The 24,542-nt window shown below is 37.4% G+C and overlaps 1 protein-coding gene across 13 annotated transcripts in view; it reads right to left on the reverse strand.

Moving 5' to 3' along the window:
• Nucleotides 1-1,477: 1,477 nt before the first annotated feature.
• MGAT4C (MGAT4 family member C) overlaps nucleotides 1,478-24,542 on the reverse strand; it is a 314,940-nt gene continuing 291,875 nt past the window's right edge. For 11 of the 13 annotated variants that reach the window (XM_088165020.1, XM_088165022.1, XM_088165026.1 and 8 more), the window contains 3 exons: nucleotides 9,391-9,544; nucleotides 5,070-5,217; nucleotides 1,478-3,246 (listed from right to left, as the gene is read on the reverse strand). In XM_088165020.1, the coding sequence (XP_088021146.1) occupies nucleotides 2,090-3,246; nucleotides 5,070-5,217; nucleotides 9,391-9,531 (1,446 nt within the window). In that variant the 5' untranslated portion in view covers nucleotides 9,532-9,544 and the 3' untranslated portion in view covers nucleotides 1,478-2,089. Of the gene's footprint in view, nucleotides 3,247-5,069; nucleotides 5,218-9,390; nucleotides 12,669-12,741; nucleotides 13,699-24,006; nucleotides 24,447-24,542 lie in introns of those variants that run through there. The other 2 variants (XM_088165030.1, XM_088165027.1) reach the window with 2 other exon arrangements.

A 24,542-nucleotide genomic window follows, 5' to 3' on the forward strand; every position in this document is an offset into this window, starting at 1 on the left:
TTAAACCCAAACCATTATATGATCCTATAAAAGGAAAAATAGAAGAATGACAACTTATTTTTTTAAAAAGAAAGAAGATTGACTAATAACTAATTATCAGCTAATTATTTTTGAAATGTGGAATATCAACATTAAAAAACAAATCCTTCATAAGTATTTATAGTAATTTAAGATTAGCATGTATTTGCTTTTTTCTTTTTTAAGACCTTTAATTTTCCTTTGCAAGTTGAACACTTTTATTCTATTTGATTAAAGATATGTATATAAAAACACAGAGATGTGTGTATTAAGGAACAAAGAAGAAAAGAATTCATTGGGAAAAAGATGTTTTTCTAAGTTATGTAGAAGAATATATCAGAAAATTTATTTCACAATATACCTTACCTCTGTATTGGGTGGTTTGCCAAAGCTGGACCGAAATTTATCCAGATTTATGAACGAGGAAAATCAATTGCATTGATGTTATGTGTAGATTTTAAAAATAATTTATCCTTCTGAAATAGCCATGTTAGATTTGTATGTACTCGTTCAATAGCTACTTCACTCGTTGTCAGTGCAAGCATTCTTGAAATTTAATTCTTGCCTTCCACGTTTAACTAAAATCCCCTGCATACAATCAGATGATAAGCACAGTATTCATGAGACTGACAGTACAATGTTCATCTCTGTAACACTTGCTACTCGTGCATTTCTCAGTGTGTCTACTGAGACAATCTAGGGAATTTATTAGAGGAAAAAACTCCATAGATTATGTTAATCTAAACGTATGCATATAATGTAAATCACATGCTATACAGCCTCCCAGTGTGATGCACTAGAAGCCCAGAATAACACTGAAGTCATGTGGACTGAAGGAACATTTTTGCTTGTTGTCTAGAGTCAGGCAAAATATGTTTATAGGAAATAACCAGAGGCAGTGGGAAGATGTCTACAATACTAATAAAATCAGAATTAGAAAACTTAAAAAAACCCCAAACACCCCTAAAAACCCTAATTCAGAAACATTAATTTCTCATTGTATTAGGATTCTTCATTTTGTATCTCTTGTATTGACTACAGATCATCCAGGACTGACTGGAGATTACATTCATTCCTAACTGATTAACCCAGTACACTTTGCATTTGTATCATGCATGAACTGGACACGTAGATAAGGAAAGTATGACAATCCTTGGAAACCATGCTGTAATATTCAGTTATCTGCAAATTTCTCAGGGGCAGTTCTCCATATCATGAAGGAACAGAAATTGTTGAAGCTGAGATCTATTAAGATGCCTCTCTAAGAGAACAGTGCTGCTCTTGAGGTACCTGGGTTAGATACTGACATTGCTACTCAAGCAGAAGGCTTTCTTGGTGTGAGGCAATTTGAGCAAGTAAGGAGAGTAAATTGGTCCCTTAGGTAATATAGAATCCAAGTAGTGCTCGTTTCAGTGAAAGGACCCAGGAAAAAGAACAAAGGATATTTGTTGAGACAGAATAAGAGATGCAATTATCTATTTTTTACATAATTTTCATGTCAGATTTATAATTTTATACATTCCCTTTTGACAAGAAGTTGCAATGACTAGCCACATTATTTTCTTACAGTGCTCAAAAGTAAACTGCCTGTTTCAGGACAGATCTCCTTGTCACAACTGCCTGGAAAAGAAACACATGACCAACTACAATACAAAGGCTTACTACCATAAGATTTTAAATTTTTATGTGCATAAGGTGTAATCCAATTTCTTTTCACAACATAATAATCATATATTTAAACCTTTTGGCAATTATAAGATGGGTTTTTTTTGTTCTATATAGTCCACAAAATCTCTCTTACAGAGAAATAATAATAAAAAAGGGTTTAAAGATCTCAAGAGAGGTTTGAGAACCTTTTGATTTCTATAAAATTCAAAATTTTCAACAAATAAATGTTTGTATATTGCCTGACCAAACTGGTAAAAAATAAATTGCTTTTACTTGTTTTGTGATTTCCCCAGACATTCTGTGTCTCTAGTGAAGAGCTGGAAGTGTCTGTTTTTCTGGGGAGTGGCACCAGTTGTGACCCAGTTGATTGTATGCACTCTGTACCTTCTCAGGTGGCCTTGCTTTATTGGTTTGGTGTTTGAGAAGTCCAGACACTGATGCTCCTAATGATCAGCCATTCTTTTTGACTTTTAGTAACAAGTATTCTCATGCAGTTAATATCAAACAGAACTTTGTGCTCTACATCTGTTATTTCAAAATTCCCATTTTTGAACTCCCCTAGTCTCAAGTAAGTCATACATTGTCTTCCTTTTTTACTGCCTACAATCTTTTCACCTACTTCCAGGGCCCCATGATGTAAAATGTCATTTTGCCGATCTTCAGTTCCAGTGACAACTTTAATTTTACTGATTTTAATGGGCTTTTCAAAAACAATCCCATAGAAGTCTCCAGTAGAAGGAGCTTTCCCCCAGAAGTACTCATCAATGCTGCTGTAAGCCTTGCTTGCTTCATAGTTTTCAAATACATTCATATTGGTGTGCAAGTTTGCAGGTGGGTTGTCAGGGATATCAAATGATTCCTCTTCAAAATCATCATCCTTTAATTTATTTTCAGCTCCTTTGTAAGATGAATAGTATCCCATGTGCTGGAACAGGGATGGCTTAAAACGTATCACTTCCTTTTGAGCTAACAGCCCACGAAAGTGGATGAGCAGCCAATCACAAGGCATTTCTTGGTAAAACATCAATAGAAAATGGGCCAGTCGTGGTAGGTCATGAGAATGGTAAAGCTTTCCAATGTACCCCAGCTTGGAGAATTCCAACGTCACCCAGTAGGATCCTTCTCGTGAGGTAATTACTTTCTTAACAGCAGTCAAAAAATTCTTTGAACAGCGGACGTCGTCTTCAAGCATCACATAATAGTCAGAAAGATTAGCACAAAAGTTTAGCAGGAAAGCATAATCTACATTTTGTTTTGATCGAAACTTCACACGGTCCTCGGGGTCATTGTAATTTCTCTTAAGGCCATCCAATACAGGATAGTAATCCTCAGGGACGTGGATAACTATTAATCTGCCCGCAATTATATGATGTGCAAATTTCTGTGAAATATCCTGGACCATCCCTTCACACCAGGCCGAGTCAAAATCTGCCAGCTGTACTACCACTGCAATTTCTTTGAGTTCCTCATAGCTTGACTGCTCAAATATGGACTTGATGGTCTCAAGCAAGTAGTTTCCCTTTTTCCGTTTTACAGAGGATAGTCCAATTGTAAGATATCCTGTACAAAAGACAGTTCAAACAAAAACTGAGTATCTGATATTGGAAGCAATTTTACCACAAAGATATTCTCCAGAGCTGTGTTTATATTAAATAAACCTTGTGAATGGTGAAGACTGGGAAATTTGGAATGTGAATTTATTAAGCTGCATGTGATAAAGGACCTTTATTGCCTTTTCTTGAGGAAGTAGGATACTGCAAGCAAATAGACATATGGACACCATTGTGTTAAACATTCACTTGTTTACTTCAAGGAGTAGCACATTGGACTACTTTGGGCAAATGCCAAAGCAATGTGTACATTTATGTCTTGCAGACAAAACCGTATATACAATGATAAGGCTGTAAATCTGCTAAAAGAAAGGGGATTACGAAGGAATTATTCACACCAAATTTTGAAAGCAAGGAACTACCAAAAGAAGAACTTTCATTTTAAGCTGGCAAAAAGTCTACTTACATCTGTGCATAAGTTTACAGTTTTATGAATTTTGCATGGATAATTATTTCTCAGTGTGTTCATTTTTAGGTGAATTTGTCTAGTTTTTCCTTGCTAGTAGTTTTTTCTCCTAACCCTCTTTCAGGACTCATTAAGCATTTTACAGGGAATACCCTCTTGGAAGATACAATTTATACACTGTTTTAAAGTAGAATTTTTCTCCTTGTTTGTACAAATAATTTTTAATGCTGTTACATTTTTTCTAGACAGAGGTATATCTTACAAAACAAGAAATTTAATCTCTGATGTTTTGTAGTCACTGCCATGGTATTTTTACCAGCATTCCAAATCAGGATTTTTTTTCAGATATTTGCTGATATGTCTCTATTTTTCTAACTTCTGATGTAAAAAATGTTAAGACTTTATAACTGACAGGGTGTACTTGAGTTGAACCTATCCCAACTTTCTTAAAATATAGACATTTGTAAAAGACTGCTCTAATAGTGATTCAGGGTTTCCCTCGAGGCTTTAGTTTGCTCAAAATGAAGTTATTCGGTGAAGTACAACCCCCAGAAGTCATTTACGCTGCCTACAGAACCCCAAATTTTTCAAATCTAATTTCAACAAACTTTATAGCTTTCTACAACTCACATATTATTTTATTTTACCTTCTGGGCTTGGACTTCAGAGCCTTGTTTGTGTATGGGAAGTGGTTGATTTCCAGGAACCCAGAGGACACCTGCCTAAGGTCTAGGTATGGTTGTATTTCACTTTGAGAGGAAAGTCTTGAACCACGGCTGAAATAAGAATAACTAAATAGTCCATCTGCAGATGGCTGTGAGAAGAATCCTCCTTTACTGTCTCGATAGTAGCACAATTCAGATCCCTTTTTAGCACAGCTAAAGGAGCAAGGAGGTCCATTTGCAGCTGCTGGGCTGGCAGAATGGTGGACGCGAGGGGTGTATCTATGTGATGTCAAGCATACATAAGATTGGATTTACCAGTTATACAGAGATTGACAGTATGGTCTCAGAGGGTGGCTGCAGATCACCACCAGCACTTGCCTTGCTTCTGCTTTCTCAATCATATTCCTCTTGCCTGGGAGGAGATGCATGGAACTATGCTCACACAGATCATCCAGGGGCTGCCTGCAGGATATCTACAAGTCAGGCAGTTGGTCAGAAAGTAGTCAGGCTGTGGAGCAACCACTGCTAGGTCTGGACTAGCAGCCCCTCAAGAATGGCCTATGATAGCTGTTCCACATCCTCTCTTGAGACTGTCACTGCTTAACTCAGCCCCTCTTACATAGAAATACCACACGGACTATATGGATTTCACCCCTTTTAAAAATTACCTCATTTTGCAACATTCAAATTGCAGTTACTTACTTTTCCTTGGCAAAGGTGTGCCAGCTAGGTAGCGATAGGAAATGTTTATAGATCCTGAGAAATTAGACAAATCTTTAAAACTGTGAACATAACGCTCTGGGCTGAGCTGGTGCGTAGCTGTTTCTCTGATTAACTGCTTGTCCCCTTCCTATTAGTGGGAAAACAAAAATAACGAAAAAGGGAGAGAGACAGAGAAAAACACACTTGTGAATGCCAACTAGAGAGGAAGCATAGACAGGCAGGTTTCCAGGAATAATATTTTTCAGTTTCAGCTTTCATGAAAGCATGCAGATGTCACCTCATTTAAAACAAAAAACAAACAAACAAGCAAACATATAAAATCCCCCCAAACCAACAAGCATTACTGAATATCATACATTTTGGCTACAGAAACTCTAACATAAACCTTCAGATTACCGTAAAAGGAAAAGAAAAAAAATTACTTTGCATAAAATTCTGGAAAAGCAGCAAACATGAAATTATTGGCCAACAAATGCTGTGGTATTCAAAAGAGGGATAGGAAAACATCACTCAACAGATAAGAGAATTTTCACAGATACAGGGAAGATTTTTAAAAAATGTTTTCAGTAATTAGAAAATCTACCAAAGCTGCTGCAAAGGAAAGACAAATCTAAATCCTGGCATCTGGCTCATTTTGGCAATTTCCTAAGAAACTTCAACTCAGATTTATTATGAAAAGAAATGAATGTGATCATGCAGACAGTAAAAGTTTCTCTGAATTTGGAGAATGCTTTTTGATAGCATAGTCAAAAGGTATATTTATCACCATGCCTCCTCTTCCTGCCTCCTACTTCAGACCTTTTCTTCCAAGAGGATTCCCTAGTCATAGTAAAGGCACAGAAGGGAAAGAGTGGCTTTATCAGTAGTGCCCTATCCATAACACCACTTGAGCCTCAGGGAAAATCTGTTCCTTAGTCCTTAGGAAAAGGCAAAATATCTAACAGGTCGTGAAGACTGAATATAAAAGTAGGAATGCTTATTTAATTAACTGGTTTGATTTTAGTCTGATGACAGGCACATGTATGAATGTGTTCATTTCTTCTGATATATACAATATGTTAAAGCACTTAAACTTCCAGATCTGTCATTAAATGGGAGCATTGTACACTAATTGTACTGCTGCTAGCAAGAACAACCACAGAAACAGTAAACAGCACACATATTTAATGGCATAAATATTAAAAAATGTGTCAAAGGTATATTTTACAGCACAAAGAAATATTTCTGTAAACTGATCGTACATTCATTTATAGCTCATTGTTTTTCTTGCATAGAAGTAGTAAATAATCCACTTCTGAGCTTAGTAAAGATCTTTGGCAGACATCCAGTGACATCTACCTGCACTGTTATACTCTCTTGATCTTCAGTGTCTCTTGAGTAATTTCTCTCTAGTGCTTATGTGCCACTTTGCATTTGCTCATAAATTATGAGATGAAGTTTGATGATCAGGTTCAAGATTAAAATGTAACTCAATGATCTAGAAAGAAAATACACCAAAACTTCAGGAGATTTTCCATGAAAAATATCAGATGGAAAAGGAAAAAGGCTGGTCCAAAAACTTTATTTTTTCAAAATTCTTTCTTTAATATCATAACATTGTGTCATGGGGTCCAGAATGGAGCACCAAAATTCCTTGTTTCATAAGGTTTTGGAATGGAAACTTATTCTGCTGAGGTTTTTCTACATGAAATAGACAATGTCAGAAGAAAATGTTTTGATTTTAACAAGCAAAATATCTAAACTGACCACAAAAATTTTCCTTTCCCCCTCTCCTTTAATAAATGACTTTTGTGGCTAACATTTCTTCTTAATAGTTGCTATTTAATTATTTTATTGAATGACGGGTAAAATTGAAATCTGGACTTTTTCAAAAGATTAAAATCTATTTCTTCTATCTCTGACTACTATGTAGAGGTCAGTGAAGTTGAGGAGCTTCATTAATTCTCCTTGGTGTTCTTCTCTAGCTTTTTCTAGAATGATTTTGGCTTTCACCTGTTAACTAACCTCTAACTTATATTCCAGTATTTGCTGGGAGTTTCCTGTGGGTGCCATAAAGTGAAGTGCAAGAGTTCTCCACCCTTTATGAAGATACCCTGCTCTGCTAAGGATGCTGTGCCAACTACCATAGTGCTACTCTTTGCACAGTGCCCAAAATAGTGATCAGTATTCTTAGAAGAGTACAGAACACATGCTTCACTTACAATCCACTTACAATTCTGAATAGGTATAAAATCCCCCCGTGTATATTGTGATATCTGGTATATTTTAGTTTAGTATGTCTTCAAAATGCTTGATCAAATGTAGTACATACACTGCAGATGAAGCACCTTAAACTGCTTTTCTAATACACATGTATCAGCACTCCATAACTGCATACCCTCTACGTAATATACTTCAGCTATCTTGCCACATGGGCCCTTTCCATTTCTCCAGAAAATGCCCTGCAGAAAAAAGTGAGGAGGTTCTCTAGACATGTGAGACCCTTTGAGCATAACCAGAAAGTTTCTCTTCTCCCTTCTTAAAGTTTGCCAAAATAAATGTCATTTTTATGCTCTAACTTTTTGAAAAAGACCACTTGTCTTACATCTGGTGCCAGAGACACCAGCACCACGACCCCTTGCACACCCTGATGCCCGAGACTGAGGAGGAACTCTGGGCCAGTTTTTTTCCTTCTACCAGTTAACTTTAGAAGATAGTCCAGAAGGAGATTGGCTGCAATTCAGAAAGCATTTGGGGCTCTGAGGACTTTCAGATTTTCATTCCCTGAGGGAAACTGGTTAGCCTGATGTCCTCAAAAGTTTTCCCCAAGTATATTTCTCTTCACCACAAACACTGAAATTGCTCATCTTTTACCGCAGCAGAGAGAACACACCAGACATGGTGTGTTTGGAGCTGTCAGACAGGGTCAGGAAATTTGAGCACAAAACTAAATAAATGAGCTAAAAAGTCAAAATCCTAACACACTTGAAAAACACTTGATGGACCATAAAGGTATCAAGAGACCTGGAAGAACTCTCAGGAGACTTGGCAAGAGACTTGGCTGAGAGCTACATGAATGCAAACATGCCAGAACTGTGATGAGAGAAGCAATGAAAGAGAGTGAATTTATGAAAGAGGTGGAGGGAAAGAGCAAATTAAGAATAAGACATGGAGCCATCTGGGGAGCTGGCAAATAGGACAGGAAAATATTTCAAAAACAAGCCAAGAGGAACACCATTAGCAGTGATAATAAAAGCACTTTCAGAAACATCTGGGAGACTTTGAAGCAATTAGTGAACAGAGAAGAAACATTAGAGAAAATGCCACTAGGAAAAAAAAAGTGATAAGCCAGGTCAAATTTAATCATAACCAAGAAAAGTCTGTGATGGAGTAACATGCTACAAGCATGGGCTATCTTTTCAATGGCTTAAGAAAGTATTAGCATAATATTAATATTGTAAATATTTACAATACTCTTATAAGTAATTTTATATTTATTTTAAATTAAAATAATTGGGAATGTATATATAGGTTCTGATAAATAATGTAAGGGGTTTACTACTTGTGTATTACACTTTTTGATGTACCATTATGTTTCTCTTCAGACACAAGTGAGATCAGAATTCACAGTTCAAAATATTGGAAAATCCATACTGTCCCTGTTCAATTCAAGATAAAGACAGCACTATCTAGTCATATTACAAATATAACAAATTCAGTTTAGTCATTTTACTATTTTCAAGATCTAGTTTTTCAACTACTATGTTCTTTTACTGGGACCAGTCTTATCTCCAAAGAACTGGAAATTCAATCCATTAATTGAGTCTCCAGGATTCACTTGTCATTCAGCACTGAAACACCCCTAGTTTACAAATAACTAGGTATGTTATATGCAGAGGTATGTTATGTTATACCAGGAGGTTATTTGTTGAAATCCTAACATAAATATTTAGACATTTTTTTCAAAATCATAAACTTATGTTAGATCTCATTTGTCTAATTTTTAATGCTGTAGCACTGAACCCATCAGACTAAAATCTGACTTATAAAAAGTAAGAAAAACACAAATTAAACTCACGAAAATGAAACTAATTATGCAAGGAGCTTAAACTAGATGGAATGGGTATAAATTTTCTTTTATAATTTTATTTCTATAATAGCATTTAATGTAGCATTCAGATGTGAGATTTGCAGTGTATACTGTAAAACAAGCTCTCAGCTCACACAAATAGGTCAGATGTAGTTTATCCTCAGCAATTTACTCTTTTACTAGGGATGTTTTACTGTTTTGTTTTTCCAGGATCACTTCTTCTCAACTTACCAAAACATAACCATCCTCAATGTACAAGTTCATGAACAGCAAGCAAACAACAAGGATTCCTAAGAACGACACTGCTGATCGTTTCCGCAAGCATCTCATTTTATCAAAATATTTCAAGTAGTGTCTTGTGAAGAACTGCATACAGTGGTGTCACCTATGGATAAAACCACAGTATTACAAGAATGGTCCACCTGATGAGCATGACAACAACTAAACTTACCTTCACATGTATCAAATCCCTTCTGACACATAGACTGCACTTTCAGGCAGCATTAATTGCATTTAATCATTGTCATCTTCATGTTTTATATGCAACCTTAACTATAAGGTTAAACCAAACTTAGTATAAACTAAACTTAGTTTAAGTAAACTAAGCTTCTTTTTTTGTCAGTAAAGAAAAAACACAAACCTACTGTCATACCCATTTTAAAGTGGGCTTATGCTGTCACTGTGGCAGGAGTGTGTCAACAGTTTAGTTTGCTATGCATAACTGTCAGATCCCAACTTGGTGGCTAGAGATGATGCTGGGCATTGTTCCCCCATGTACTTGTGTCTCCTCCCGGTGACAGGCTGGGTCAACAGACAAGGAGGAAATTATTGCATGACACAGTGTTGTTACCAGTAGAAGAATTCTGTATACCAGAGTTTCCAGGAACAAATGAGGTACCTTCCCTGAAGTGAAAAAGCACTAGCAAGACTGTAAAACATCCTTTAGCTTTGGGCCTCTGTAATAGGATGGAAAAACCCCCAGTGGAGGTATTATTTCCATCTTCAGAAGGGTGGGTGTCTATCTTAAACCAGACACATCCAAGCAGATTGAGAAATCCTTACCAACCCAACTAGATCAATCGAATAAGGGTGGCACAAAGACTCTGAAGCCCCTCAGTATTTCTGTTCAAGATCAAGAAAGAGGACTGTCTAGTCATATCACAGTGTTGCATATTCATTTTAGTCATTCTACTGTGCAAAACAAGATGAATGCAGTTCTTGTCCACCAAATTATAAACACTAATCTGTGTAGGACTGTATATGTTTGAACAAGATTTGGGCCTAAATTAAAGATCTCACTGCCCAAACTCTGAGGTATTATTAGCAAAACATCAGACTATATACTTATTATTTATGCATTATGTTCTTACCCATATTTTGAATATTTTCCATAGCAATTCATAATTTTTCAATTGAATTTAATATATAGAAGTTATATACAAATGAAGACTTTAAAGCTAGCTTGTGTGAAGTAGCAAAAAACACTATACATGCAATGGTTAAACCCTGCACTTAAATACCTTCATTTTTGAAAGTGCTGGACATCTACACTGATATAAAGTAGGCCATATTAGGAGTTCCATAAATTATTTGTCATGTCATATAGAAAATTTTCTGTCGTAATAACAAAAAATCTCCCAAGGACAAAATCCAATGTATATTTGTTTTGCCAAACTGAATAAACACATTTAACAGTATAAAATATGAGTCCATTAGACTCTAGACAACCATGAGGTAAATATATCAAATATCAGTAATGCAATTAGTAATTGCAAGGAATCTATAGATTTGAAATGAACTGCAGAAGATGGGGGCTGGTTGCACACAGAATGTTTTTATATTCATTATGTTGAGAATAAAACCAATTTACAGGCTGCATGAAGAGAAAAAAGGAATCAGTAACAATATATATTTTTGTCTGTCTTTATTTAGGGTGGCTGAATTACAGCAACCTCATTATTCTGAAGCTTAAAACCCCGGTGCAGATATTTTTTGAAAGTTACATCAAGGGTTTCCTTTTTCTTAATATGTGAGGACCTTGAAAATAAACCTCAGGAAGGAGGTGTTAGGGACATGAATCTCTAAACACTAGGTCTCCCTATACTCCTTATACCCATGTAACTACCCTGCAACAGCACAGTGGTTGCTAGTTGTCTATGGATTCCAGAAGGTTGTTGTGGAAATGAAAGATTGTCCCTGCTTTAGAAAAGACTGTGTTACACATATAATTTAGATTTCATTTTTATTTCTTTTTTTTTAATGTCCCCTTCTCTCCTACCCCCTCCCTTCTTCTTCTCTCAGTACATTTACTGATTTTCAAACCACTACACTCTTTTAAAAACCAATCAGAGGATCACGGGATGGATTAAATACCGACATTTCTCATATTAGTGGCATTAACTATCCTGACTATTGAAAATGCAGTTACTCTGGGTTAGAGTGCTTGCAGTCACTGTCAGCATATTAGATTTTCCTTGGGTTAAAAAAAAAAAAAAAAAACAACAAAAAAACAAACAAACTTGGAAATAAATAAATGTGGAGTTTTTTCAGTTACAGGATGAATGGGTGTAACATACTTGCTGGATGGACTGTGGTGTTACACAGGTCCCCCATCTTTGCCCTGAGCCTTGCCTGAAGTCCCCAAGGGTCATACTGTATTAGATCATTCCCATGTTAGATTAGGAATAAATATAGAGGGAATTACATAGATGAGGCTAGAGGAACATAAGACTGTCGGGACTAAAACTGATGTACAGAGAGGAGAGCGCAGTGTAGTCACCACTCAGAGAACACCTGCATTCTTGCACACAGAACCATTACATCACCGTTTTGCCCGTGGAAACATCTGAAAGCAAAACATTGTGCCAGTGGGGGTTTGTTGTTCATCAGGTTTCCTGGTAGGTCCATATCAACTAAAGGTACGGCAGGCAAGGGTGCCCCAAGGAAGGTGCGCCCCGACAGACCCAGCTCTGAGGAGGCTGTGACAGCGCTGCTGGCACCAGGTGGCAGCGCAGGCTCGTCCGTGCCAGCCCCGGACACTGCTCACACTGTGCCCCATCCTGCTGCTCACACTGTGCCCCATCCTGCTGCTCACACTGTGCTCCATCCTGCTACTCACACTGTGCTCCATCCTGCTGCTCACACTGTCCCCCCATCCTTCTGCTCATACTGTACTGCTCACACTGTGCCCCCATTCTGCTGCTCACACTCTGTCCCCATCCTGCTGCTCACACTGTGCCCCCCATCCTTCGGCTCACACTCTGCCCCCATCCGGCTGCTCACAATTGTCCCCCATCCTGCGGCTCACACTGTTCCCCATCCTGCTGCTCACACTGTCCCCCCATTCTGCTGCTCACACTTTGCCCCCATCCTGCTGCTCACACTTTGCCCCCATCCTGCTGCTCACACTGTCCCCATCCTGCTGCTCACACTGTGCCCCATCCTGCCGCTCACTCTGTCCCCCCATCCTGCTGCTCACACTGTTCCCCATCCTGCTGCTCACACTGTGCCTCCATCCTGCTGCTCACACTGTCCCCCCATCCTGCTGCTCACACTGTCCCCATCCTGCTGCTCACACTGTGCTCCATCCTGCTGCTCATTGTCCCCATCCTGTTTCTCACACTGTCCCCATCCTGCTGCTCACACTGTGCTCTCGGGCAGAGCTCGGCCGAATCTGCTGCTGGGCATCCTTACACTGTCAGCCTCTAGCTAAGGGCGTGCCCAGGATCATACATATGTACATGCAGAATTCCTTACACCTCCCTAGAGCTGTTTCCTCTTCTATTTCTGCATCCAGTCTGTGGACTGCATTGTACAACACTGCACCAGTGAAATTTGCAGAGAAAAAAAAAATAAAATAAATCTTACCTTTTTTTTCCCCCATGTAATGTCATTCATCTTTTGAAAAATGGTCTCAGAATTTCCTACAGTGAGACCTCTGATGTTCTTTAAGACCATCTGAGCAGACTATTCACCATTACTTAAAGTCTTTCACTTTGATATTGAAAAAAAAGGCTTCAATTCATAATTCAATTCTGAAGGAACATCTTTGCTTGAAGATTTTATGCCTTCATTATTCATGCACAATTAAGTAGCTATCTGAATGGTATAAATGCAATTTGTTTCATAAAGCTGGCATTAAGCAGTCAAACAAAATAATTAATAAACATACATAAATTATAAATCTTTTCCTTTCGAAATTAGATATATTGCTCTCCTCAGTCTCTAGAGAGGGAATTGGTAAAACCACAGATCTCTATGTACACGTATGTGCTGCTATCAGACATACATGTGCAATTTTACATGGTAATGTGAAATTATAACTCCTTTGACTTTCTAAAACAATACACAGTGAGGTGATGAGCCAAAATATGCAATGACATACAGTGTGTAGATGCAGTTCTTTATAGGATCTACAAAGGTGTGAAATCTGTGTAACAGGTCAATAATTGATTTTGACATGATAATGTGAGGTTTTCTCTTACAGAATTTGCAGCACTCAGAAGAATTTAAAGAATTTAAAAACTAAATTCCAAATAACCATTCAGAAAGACTATTTTAATAAGTCAAAATAACCATTCAGAAAGACTATTTTAATAAGTTAACTCCTTGAAACCAAAAATTGAAATTAAAATATTTAAATTTATATCTATTAAAATTTTAAAACAAAATTGAATTTGCATTTCAATATGGCTATTCCCAAGAGGAAAAAGTTATATAAAGCAAGATTTGTTTTTCTTTATTTTCCTTTTTCCGGAGGAAAATATTTTTTGCCATCCATAGAATAATTTCTCTAGGCCACATTCATGCACACTCACTCCGGTAAATCACTTCATATTTGATCCATTCTAATTCTTCATCACTTTTTTATAATACTAGGGATTTGTGCTTTTTCCTGCTTTTAGAGATTATCACTCTTCTTACATATTTGCTCCATAAACAGATACATAAAAAGGCCCTGTGGTGTTACTTTGGCCTTAAGGATGCCCACACGAGTTAAGGATGCAGCCTTACCTCACCAGTATAGTTAATCTGCTTGTATCTACAGCTGTACAGGGATGGATCTACAAGGTCATGGTCATATTATATTCTAGTCAGCTCGAGTGCTGTGCCCCAGCAACTCAAAAAGTTGCTTATTTACAGAGGTACTGATGGTTGTGGGAAACGGCAACTGAGTTATTTTAATATTTTCAAATGAGGCATGTAGCTTTATCTGTCACTGTAGAGTCCATATTTCTGGAGGTAGAGCTGATCTACTGCCACATTTATTATCTAAGATAACACAAAAGTAACATGATTGGATTATTAAAACCTTTGTGAAATTTATTGTAATCCCTGATTTGACTGCAACACTCAGAAGCAGGCACCTCAGTGCTCAGTTTTGTCATGTACCATTCTACCACTCTGTCACTGAACTGCTTTACTTGCAGCTCTTAAAGCTTCTAGAATGTGTTTTCCAGGTTTTCTTTTTGGAAGGCTGCACACAATACCTTAAGGATTGCATTCAGTTATCTTTATCAAGTCACAAAGGAAGCACTTCCAAAAAAACAAAAAGGGAAAACTCCAAAGCAAAACAGATTTTTTACAAGGTTATTATTACATTTTGCATGTGCAGTGATTTTCTTATACAAGATTAAAAAAAACAAATCCTAAACTGTGATGTAGAATTGAGCTACAGAGGGTAGTGTCCTAGAGAATTGTCATGGATAGGCTATTCCATGGGTCTCAGATAGATTCCCAGGCAGATTCACTGTCTTACTGAAAGCCTGAATGTACATATAAAATGTTTAAGGCTGACAGGCAGGGTGTTAGCTGCCACTGGCAGGGGAATAAAAACTAGTTTGAAGGAAAGGAAAGTTTAACTCAGAATGACGTTAACAAATCCAGAGGAGCTCAGCTTTTAACCTAGTCATAAGTAGATTTTGTGACTACACATGCTTAAATAAATGGTTTAAAGATTATCATATAATCTGAAATCTGGATTCTACATACAGGAGGTTAAAAAAGGTTAGTAGGCAGATTACTCAAAATTGAAACTGATAAAGGATGGGCAAAAGAAGCAGCTTCTAGAAAAGAATTTGAAAGACATAATTATCCTTGATCTACAGAAAGTGAGAGATTATTTCAAACACTAATGTAGCATACAGATTTATACAGACCCCAACAGTTTTGGAAAAGGGATGAGAGTTGAGGAGGAAACAGATGATAAGTTACTGAACAATACAGGAAAGCAAAGAGCTTAAATGCAAAGCAGGTGTTGATGGATGAAGTGTTTCCTGTCTGACAGCTTCAGAGTGATATAAAATGGAGTCACAAAACTCTGTCTGTAACACTGAGCAAAACGTAAGGCATTTCTTCTGGTGTGGAAGAGTCAAGCCTAATGAAGGGGAAGAGATGACTAAGAAGTGTGAAGTTGCATTGACTTAGATGGTAAAGCACTATCTAATCCATTGTTGGATGGATGGCTGTATATCACTGGATATATTTTCTCAAGTAGGTCTTAGTGTAAAATATGGGTTTTACAAAAATGATATAGACAGTGAGTTAATGGCATGTGGAAAAAGCCTGGAAGATAAGAAAAAAAAAATAACTAAGAAACCTCAAATAACCCTGAACTTCTGCTCCGCAGAGACAAAGCAGAGTGTAAAATAAAACAGCATGGGCATGCAGAGGGAAGAAACAGATAACTGTGATATCCAGGGAGAGTGGGATTAGAAGCTTTTAGAGATACAGGAGTGGGGTAAAAGTCTGCATCAGTAATACAGGGAGAAATCCTGTGCATTGAAAATAGTACTGGACATCATTCAGAGAAGATAATTTTTAGAAAGATGAGGAACGACATTAAGTTACATATACACCCAGATTTTATCAACTGATTCATCAATTAATGGAAGGAATACATGGACACAAGTATTGACAGATTCAACAGAAGATAAACCTTTAATGAATAGCTGTCACATAGTACATTTATACAGTATGAGAGTACTGGGATCATGAGAAGCTACAGACTATCAGATAAACCAAATTCCTTGAGTCTAGTAGGCACCAGCAAGAATAAACCAGAGGGATATTCTGGTGTGAAGATACCTCAGCCCTCAGTCCCTTCACCCAAAGCACAGACTACATGAGCTAATGTCTCAGCAACACTTCCTCCATGTGTTAACTTATATACCTCAATGTCCCACAGCCTTTAAGGTTTAGAGCTAAGAGCTTGTCAAGTGCCATGGACAACCCTGTTTTAATAGAATTGCACTGAGACAGAGACAAACATCTTTTGGGGAGAAAAAGAATGAACAGAAATGTTTGACCAAAGCCGACTTCTCTTGATGATAAAGTTTCATCTGATTCTGATGGAATCAGTTCAAGGTTTTCTTGTCAGCACACTCTGCAGCCTCACATAATAGAGAAGTGAGTGGTTGTTTCAAAGAACTGCAAAATCACAGAAAGGTTGAGGCTGAAAAGGACCTTTAGAAGTCATCTGTTCCATTCTCTGTGTCTGTGTAGCACTGCCTGGAATAAGGTGCCCTCAGGTGTCTGGTTGTGTCCAGACAGCTTTTGAGTACAGGCAAGGAGTGGGATACACACATTCTCTGGGCAGCATGTGCCAGTGCTCAGCCACCCTCACAGTAAATGATGTTCAGAGGGAGCCTCCTGTGTTTCAATTTGTGCCCATTAACTCTATCCTGTCAGAGCCTGGCTGGCTCTGTTTGCATTTTCTATTCAGGTATTCACATACAGTGTAAGATTCCATCTGAGCCTCATCTTCTCCAGATTTAACTGTCCCAGCTATCTCAATCCCTTCCTACAGCAAAGATGATCCAGTCCCTTAAATATCCTTGGGGCCCTTGCTTGGACTCTGTTTGGCATGTCCATGTCTCTCCTTTACTGAGGAGCCAGGAACTGGGTACAACGCTCTAGGAGAGGTCTCACCAGTGCCGAGTACAGCACAATCCTTTCCCTGCTGGCAGTGCTTTGTCTAAGGATCCCAGGACACCATTTACCTTTGTGTGAGTCAGCACAGGCAGGATGAAGGAGCAAACATAAAAGTATCAACAAAAATGCACAGAGTACATCTACTTTTGTTACTCCACCAGCTGAGGTCCCTCAAACAAGCACCCAGGCACACAAGCAGAGCTGCAGGCACTGCAGAGCTTGGTCCATGTCAGAGGGTCACTGAACCTGCTGGTTTTGCCTGTGTATCAGGGATTTGCACAGGCATAGTTTACCGCTGTGCTTGATCTTTCTTGCAGCAGAGAATAAATCTCCAGAATGTTTGATAGGGTGTCTCTAAGCCTATCACAGGCCTATATTATCTAAACACAGATGTTCTGCTTGTCAAACACACAAGGCTAAACAGCAATTAATATGATATATGTGTTTTTTGACACCCCAGCTGTAAGTCACTTGAGTGTGTGTTTATGATATTCCTTGCCAATCTTCTGTTATTTCCCCACAGTCTTTGCTTCAAGGGCACATTACTGGCTCTTCTTCAAATTCATGTCAGCTGTGGCTGCCAGGTCCTTTTCTGTTAAGCTGCTTTCCAGCTGGGTGGTCCCCAGAATATATTGGTCTAAGGGGTTGTTATTTGTGCAGGATTTTAAACTTGTCCTTGTTGACACCCAAGGTTTTTGTCAGCCCGGTTCTCCAGCCTGTCAAGGTCCCTTTCAATTGTAGCACAACTCGGTGGCATATCAGCCACTCCTCCCTGTGGAGGAGTGTCATCTACAATCATTTAGTTATTTGTAAACCTGATGTGGAGCAAACCTCCTCAAGTAAAAAAACCAAAGAGCCTCCATTCAGTTCCATATATGTGTGACTAATTTCAACCTATAATTTGATGTAACCTTAACCTTAAAGGGAGTTCTAGGCACTGAGTTGCAATAGTAGTTCTCTGTCCTCTTCTTGCTTCACAATGTTTGTAGCCTGTCATAAGGCAGCATTACCAGAGATGCACAGCCCTGAGAGATTTTATCTGGTTAGGAATGAGTGACATTTTTTGTGGTAAGTATTCACTTCTGAGAAGATACTCTTGGTGTTGGATATAATGTCCAGGTACTGAAAGATGCTTTTACCTGGCATCCTTACATACTGTTTCACAGAGTTTACATAATGATATGAATTTGGGGGGCACTGCCAAGATCAAAAATTAAATATTTTTGTAGGGTGACTTCCAAATGTTTTAATTACATTTTTTAGTTATTATTTTATTATTTTTTTATTAATGGCATGGTTGGGTCCTTTAACATCTACTTAGACTAGGTTTAACTTTTGCAGAAGAGGAAAAAAGTCCTTATAGGAAGTTGGCCAACTTTTAAGGGGCAACTCTCAAACTCATGAGATTCTACCATAAAATCAGATATTTGCACAAAGCTATGTATCTGTGAAGTTCATGGTACCCCTGGGAAATAACATAAAATAGATTAGAAAATTAGGTGCCAGAAAATTTGTTTTCACCAGCCATACTACTAATTTATTTCTAAGACAAAATTTTCATTAAGACTTTCCAATAAGCACCCAGGCACCAGCTTCCTGATCAATAAAATAACTTGTTTTGTAGAGAAGGCTTAGAAAACTATGGATAGGTGTGTGTGATCAACAATTTGCTTATTATTTAAAAAAAAACAAAACCACAACAAACTTCAGTAAATTTTGATGAGTAACCGTATATAAGTTGAAACAAATTCTTTACAAAATGGTGTATTTGTTTGTCTTTTCCCTTAATGTTTTGTGTCTTCATATATTGTCACATCCAAGACATACTGTTTTGATAATTTATTTTCAACAGAAGCAATCCAGTATGTGGACAAAATACACCCAAAATTTGTCATCTTCTGCTTCAGTTTTACAGTCAGACTAACTAGCAGAAACCCAGCTTATATCTCCAAAACTGTTCATGAGTTCAAAACACAGTAGCCCTGATTGCATTAGTTTGGTTTTTAGCAAGAGCTAAAAATAATTTTTTGCTGTTGAGTGGACTGTATTATTTGTGGAATAGTCTGGCCTTGATCAATTACATTAATTGATATTGACTGTGTAAGGAAGGAAGATGGTTTTAGAGGTACCTAAAATCTGCAATGTTTTCTTGTAGTCTAATGCAATTTGATCAGGCAAGCTAAGCAGGATCTGTAGTGGGAGGGGTAAATAGCTCTGTTGCCAGTATCAGCTCCGCTTTTGCCTTCTGAGCTAATATTCGTCTGGAGACCTTGTGAATAAATCCTTCATAGAGGGCAGGCAGACCAGGTGCACTAGCAGCTTTCAACTGCAACGATGATGAATTCAACTTTAATCATCAGATTTCCCACAGGCTTCATAGAAGTGGCTCTGGGCAGAGTAAAAAGAGACCTTGGATGAATAGCTTCATGCCAAGCTAACAGGCATTTCAGATCCACGAAGCTGAGTAGCATGGGATCTCTGCAAGCACACCGTCTTATCTAAAGCTGCTTTCAGTGAGCATGGCCATGCTACCCTTTATCTCTGTGACCTGCCAAGTGAAACTAGCTCTGTTTGAGAAGGGAACGTCTCTCCCAGTCCTGTGCCTGTGGAAATCTCTGCTATTCACTGAGCAGCTGAAGCCTGATTTCATTAAACTGATGCACCATAATTCAAAGGGAAAGTGGAGAAGAAGGTGTTACTACCTCTGTCTTGCAGCAGATTAGTTTCCCATTTTTCTAGGAGATGTTTAATTCATTTTACTTCTAGATTCAATTTATGTTTTAGTAACACTTTGTTTGGTGGTATCTGTTAGGTTGTGCCGGGGATAATTTTGTAACCTAAGCAAAAAGCTTTTCTCCTTGCCTTTCTTGAAAACAAAACAAAGCAAAACTGAAAAAAAAAATCAACAAAACAGCTGGATAATATAGTCAACATGTCAGGTATGCCAAATAGGCTTTTTAATCCTTACTACATGTCAAACCTGATGATCAATAATGGCTTAAATAACTTTTTCCACTATTCTATGTTCCAGTTATTGTAAATAAACTCAAGCCATGGCAATAAAATGCTATTATTTATCAAGGTTTCTAATACAAAAAATATTTTTAATTCCTTATTTTTCCAAATAAATTGTTAAATAATCAAAGCTTAGAAGCAGAGGGTGAATAAATCTTTAATAAATATATTAGATATTTTTTTCTTGAGTGTTTTAAGTTAAAATTCCAATCCACTCTTCCTCTGAGGAAGCTGTTAAATATTGTTTGACATTAATGATGAAGACTCTTTCATGTGTCTTAAACCATATCAATATATAAAAATATGGTTGATAAATATAACAGTTATTTCAATTAAATTCAATACATGGACAGGAAGGAATTTCTCACTATATAGTAAAAAATAAGCTTAATAAATCTAAATGTGCACTTTCAATATCTGTTTTTTCTCATTTTTATGATGCCAGCAGCTACAGTGTCATTTGGAAGGAAAAGACAATTTTAGAGTTTGGGAAAAGAAAGTTCTATAAGAGTTTCTGACTAGAAGAAAATACATTTCTTTGCAAGTAAAGTTCAAACAAGAGTGTCTGATAAGTTAAAATTTTAGTTGGACCTATGTAGTAGGTGCAAAGTGTAGCATTTTTAAGGAGAAGAAAAGCAACCAGAATATCCATGGTATCTTAAATAAAGTGAAAAGAAAAAGAAAGGAAATAAAATCTCCATTGCAAGTTAAAAAAATAATTTCCTTTTTATTCTATATTTTACATAATTTCCTAGCTTTGCCACTTGTAGGCTCTCTTATATTTAAATAACTCCTGAAATGCAGGAAAAGTTTAATGGTGAGTCTTATGTAATGATGTGTTCCACTTTGCTCAAATTGGTTCCTTTGAACACCAGCCTTGCAATATCCTTCTGAATCACCTTTTGTGGAGACTTCTCACCTCCAGTGATATTACAGAGAGCTCATGGAAAATAAAAGTGTAACTCGGCATTGGCAAGAAACACTGTTGTAAACACTCATAAAATATCGGTACCCTATGTTTTTCTAATGAATTACAATGTAAATAGATTTAGTGAGTCCAAGAGACACGGCTCATGGTCAAGAGATATGGCTTCATCTTTTCAAATAAGACTTTCAGGAATAACTACAACAGAAGAAAACATAATAACTTTATTGACAGATGCACAAAGTTCCTGGTGATACTTTCAGGCCTCTGCCCCACTACTGATTGTTGGGTGATATTTCTATTGGGTATGCCCCATTGTTTGAGAATTCATTGGAGTTGTGCTTCATTGTCTTCTTAAAATGACATTTGCTTGGCCAAACACAGACACCTAAGCTAGTCACACTTAGTCTCCATTTATAGCCAATGAAGAAAAATATTTCTAAACCTTGATTCATCTCACTAAAAGACTGTTTTCTGAAATACGTCAGATGAATTGTGCCCCCTAAAATGCTCATTTCTCTTCCCTAGCTACAAAAACAGCTTGAGATGTCATAGTCAGTTATAGGTACACAAAGGGAGGAATTCCTTTCACATTCCTTTAATAATTTCTTTTTGCTTCCTTTTTAAGGACAGCACGTAATCAATAAGCCCTTCTTTATCTCCAAAACATGGAACTGCAGCACAGACCTACACCTATCCTCAGAAATGTCTTAATTCTACAATAATAACAAGGGCACATCCTGGATCATCCCCATCTGTGGCACTATAGCTGGCATGCCTTGTCTGCAGTAGACTGCTATAAGTTCCTCTCCATTAAAAAGGTCAGGTGTGGTTGTCTATCCCAAGATAGTTCCCTTTGTGTATTTCACAAACCAGTTCTCTAACTCCACGTATTAGACTCTGCAGCTTCCCCCCCGGCTTTATCCAGAACATGATTTTGCTACTTCTAGAGTTTCCATTCAATAGATTCATCACAGTACAGCACACAGTAGACAGACAGCAACCTGTATGCCACACAGTAGGTACCTAATAGCTTTACTGCAGGATATATGAAAGTTGAAAGAGATACCCATTGAACAGCTTAACAGCCACAGCAAACTTGTGCCCTTAAGTTGTGTTAACAGGGGAACTTATTTTATGTGGAATATGTTTTCTGTAGGGTAGGACAAGAGGTCAGAGAACTGTTTCATTTCAATGCATTATGGGGTATTTAACCCATGTACTGGGTCTGGCTGAGATGGAGTTCATTCTCCCACTATAGCCCTCAGTGCTGTTCTTTGCACTGGTAGCTAGAAAGGTGCTGATAACACACCAGTGTATTTTGGATACTGCTGAGCAACACTGACACAGCACCAAGGCTGTCTCTCACTAGACTGGGGATGGGCAAAATCCTGGGAAGGGACACATCCAGGCCAGCTGACCCAAACTGATCAAAGGGATATTCTGTACCATATGATGTCAGCTCAGATATAAAAGGTAAGGAAAGGAAGAGGAAGGGGAGCATTCATTATTTACAATGTTTGCCTTCTGGAGCATGCTGAAGCCCTGTTTTCTGGCTGAAAGCTGTCTGAGAATATGCTTTTTAATGGAAGCTCTAGAGACCATGAACGTATCTTCTTCAACTGCAGGCACAATGTCCTTAAGAAAGAAATTATTCACAGTATTGCTGATGATCAGCTGTAAATATTTAGCAACTAAGTTTTATGACAGGATCTTCTGTGTGTGGATTAGGGAAGTGGGACTAAACATATCTGCAAATGCAGCCAAGCCAGCATAGAGTGACTTGCTAATTTGTATATTGGAAATATGTGACTCAGACATATAACTATAGTAAATTAGAGGAAAATGACTGAATTGTCTGCAAGTGGAAAATCAGGCAGATATTTGGCTTCTTTTAAGTTTATGGTTATTAATTTTATATGAATCCTTAATGCAGATAATAAGCACAAGAAGAATAATGAAGGGTAAAAGCCAAAAATTCTGGCTTTCTTAGTTGTCAATCTTTGAAATATATATGGTAGTAAGAGGAGCTTATGTACTAGAACCTTTTTAGAATTCTTTGTTGGAAAAAGTTCTGCATGTTTGTGCTTGGGATATTTTTAATTTCACCAGAAGTCTTGGAAGTAGACACTTCAAGAAGACCTGTGAAGTTAGATGGAAAATGATCTGATTGCTTCCCACTCTTCCTGGTGACTTCCAGAACATGAAACTAAAAGCCAGAATGCAAGTGTTTTTTAGGTGTTATCAGCTCTCAGTATGACATGGTATTTAACAGTTCAGGACATATGCAGTATTTTTTAAACTTGGGCTTAGGAGGAGAATAGAAGAATTTCAATATTATTGACATTTTTATACCATTGAATTATTGAGCTCTAATGGCCATTGAAACTAACTTTTTCTGCGTCAATTTCCAATACATCTGGACTGTAAATATCAGCCTAGCTTTGAATGTTCTTTTGACTTGTTACAGTACAAATCCTATAACATCAACACGATACAACCTTGTAACATCAATAGGTGAAACAACATCTGTCTGTGATTCCACCAAGCTTTGTCAGTACATTAACATGATATTTGAAAAGTTGGTTTGTTGCCTAAAAGAAGGGTATACTAGTAAGTTCGTGTGCACTATAGAACCTTTTTATATTTTCAGTCTATCTACAGAATAAAAGATTATTAGAAATAAATTGCATATTATACCTTACCTGCATTTTTGTATTGTTTATTTCACATAAAAATTTCATGTTCTGTAGCTCAGTAAGTACACAGTGATTTTCTATTGCTTGTTTCTGTTAAAATACATGACAATGCAGTTCGTGGTTTTATACTGTCTTAGAATATGCAATGACTTATAAAGAAGTGTAAAAAAAATTCAATAATTATATCATAGAATCATAGAATGGCTTGGGTTTGAAGGGTCCTTAAAGTTCATCTAGTCCTAAGCTCACACGAAGGTATGCCATGGGAAGACATACCTTTCACTAGACCAGGTTGCTCAGAGCTCCATCCAGCCTGGCCTTGAAACCTTTCCAGGGATGGGGCATCCACAGCTTCTCTTGCAACGTGTTCCAGTGCCTCACCATCTTCACAGTAAAGAATTTCTTCCTAATATCTAATCTAAACCTGTCCTATCTCAGTTTGAATCCATTCCCCTAGTCCTGTCACTACATGCTCTCTCTTTAGAAGATTATTTGTATGTTTTTCTAAGTTTATGTAAGTTAAAAATATAGAAACACATGTATGAGGTAATAATTAATTAATTCAGCAAAAATACTGATAAAACATCAGCGAGCAGATCACTTAGGCTGACTGTTTGGCATTTACTGTCTTCTACGAAATCAAGTTGAAATACATTATTCTACTTCCATAAGTGAATACAAGAGTGAGAAAAAAATTGCTCTTTGCTGGAGTAAACTATATTTTTCAACGAGTTTGCACTTTCTAAAATTACTTTAGTAAACAATTCTTTCAGATACTTTTACCTCACCTCTCTATACTTTCAAATCTGTAT

The sequence above is a fragment of the Sturnus vulgaris genome, chromosome 5, assembly GCF_052056855.1.
Source record: "Sturnus vulgaris isolate bStuVul1 chromosome 5, bStuVul1.hap1, whole genome shotgun sequence".
NCBI classification, from domain to species: domain Eukaryota; kingdom Metazoa; phylum Chordata; class Aves; order Passeriformes; family Sturnidae; genus Sturnus; species Sturnus vulgaris.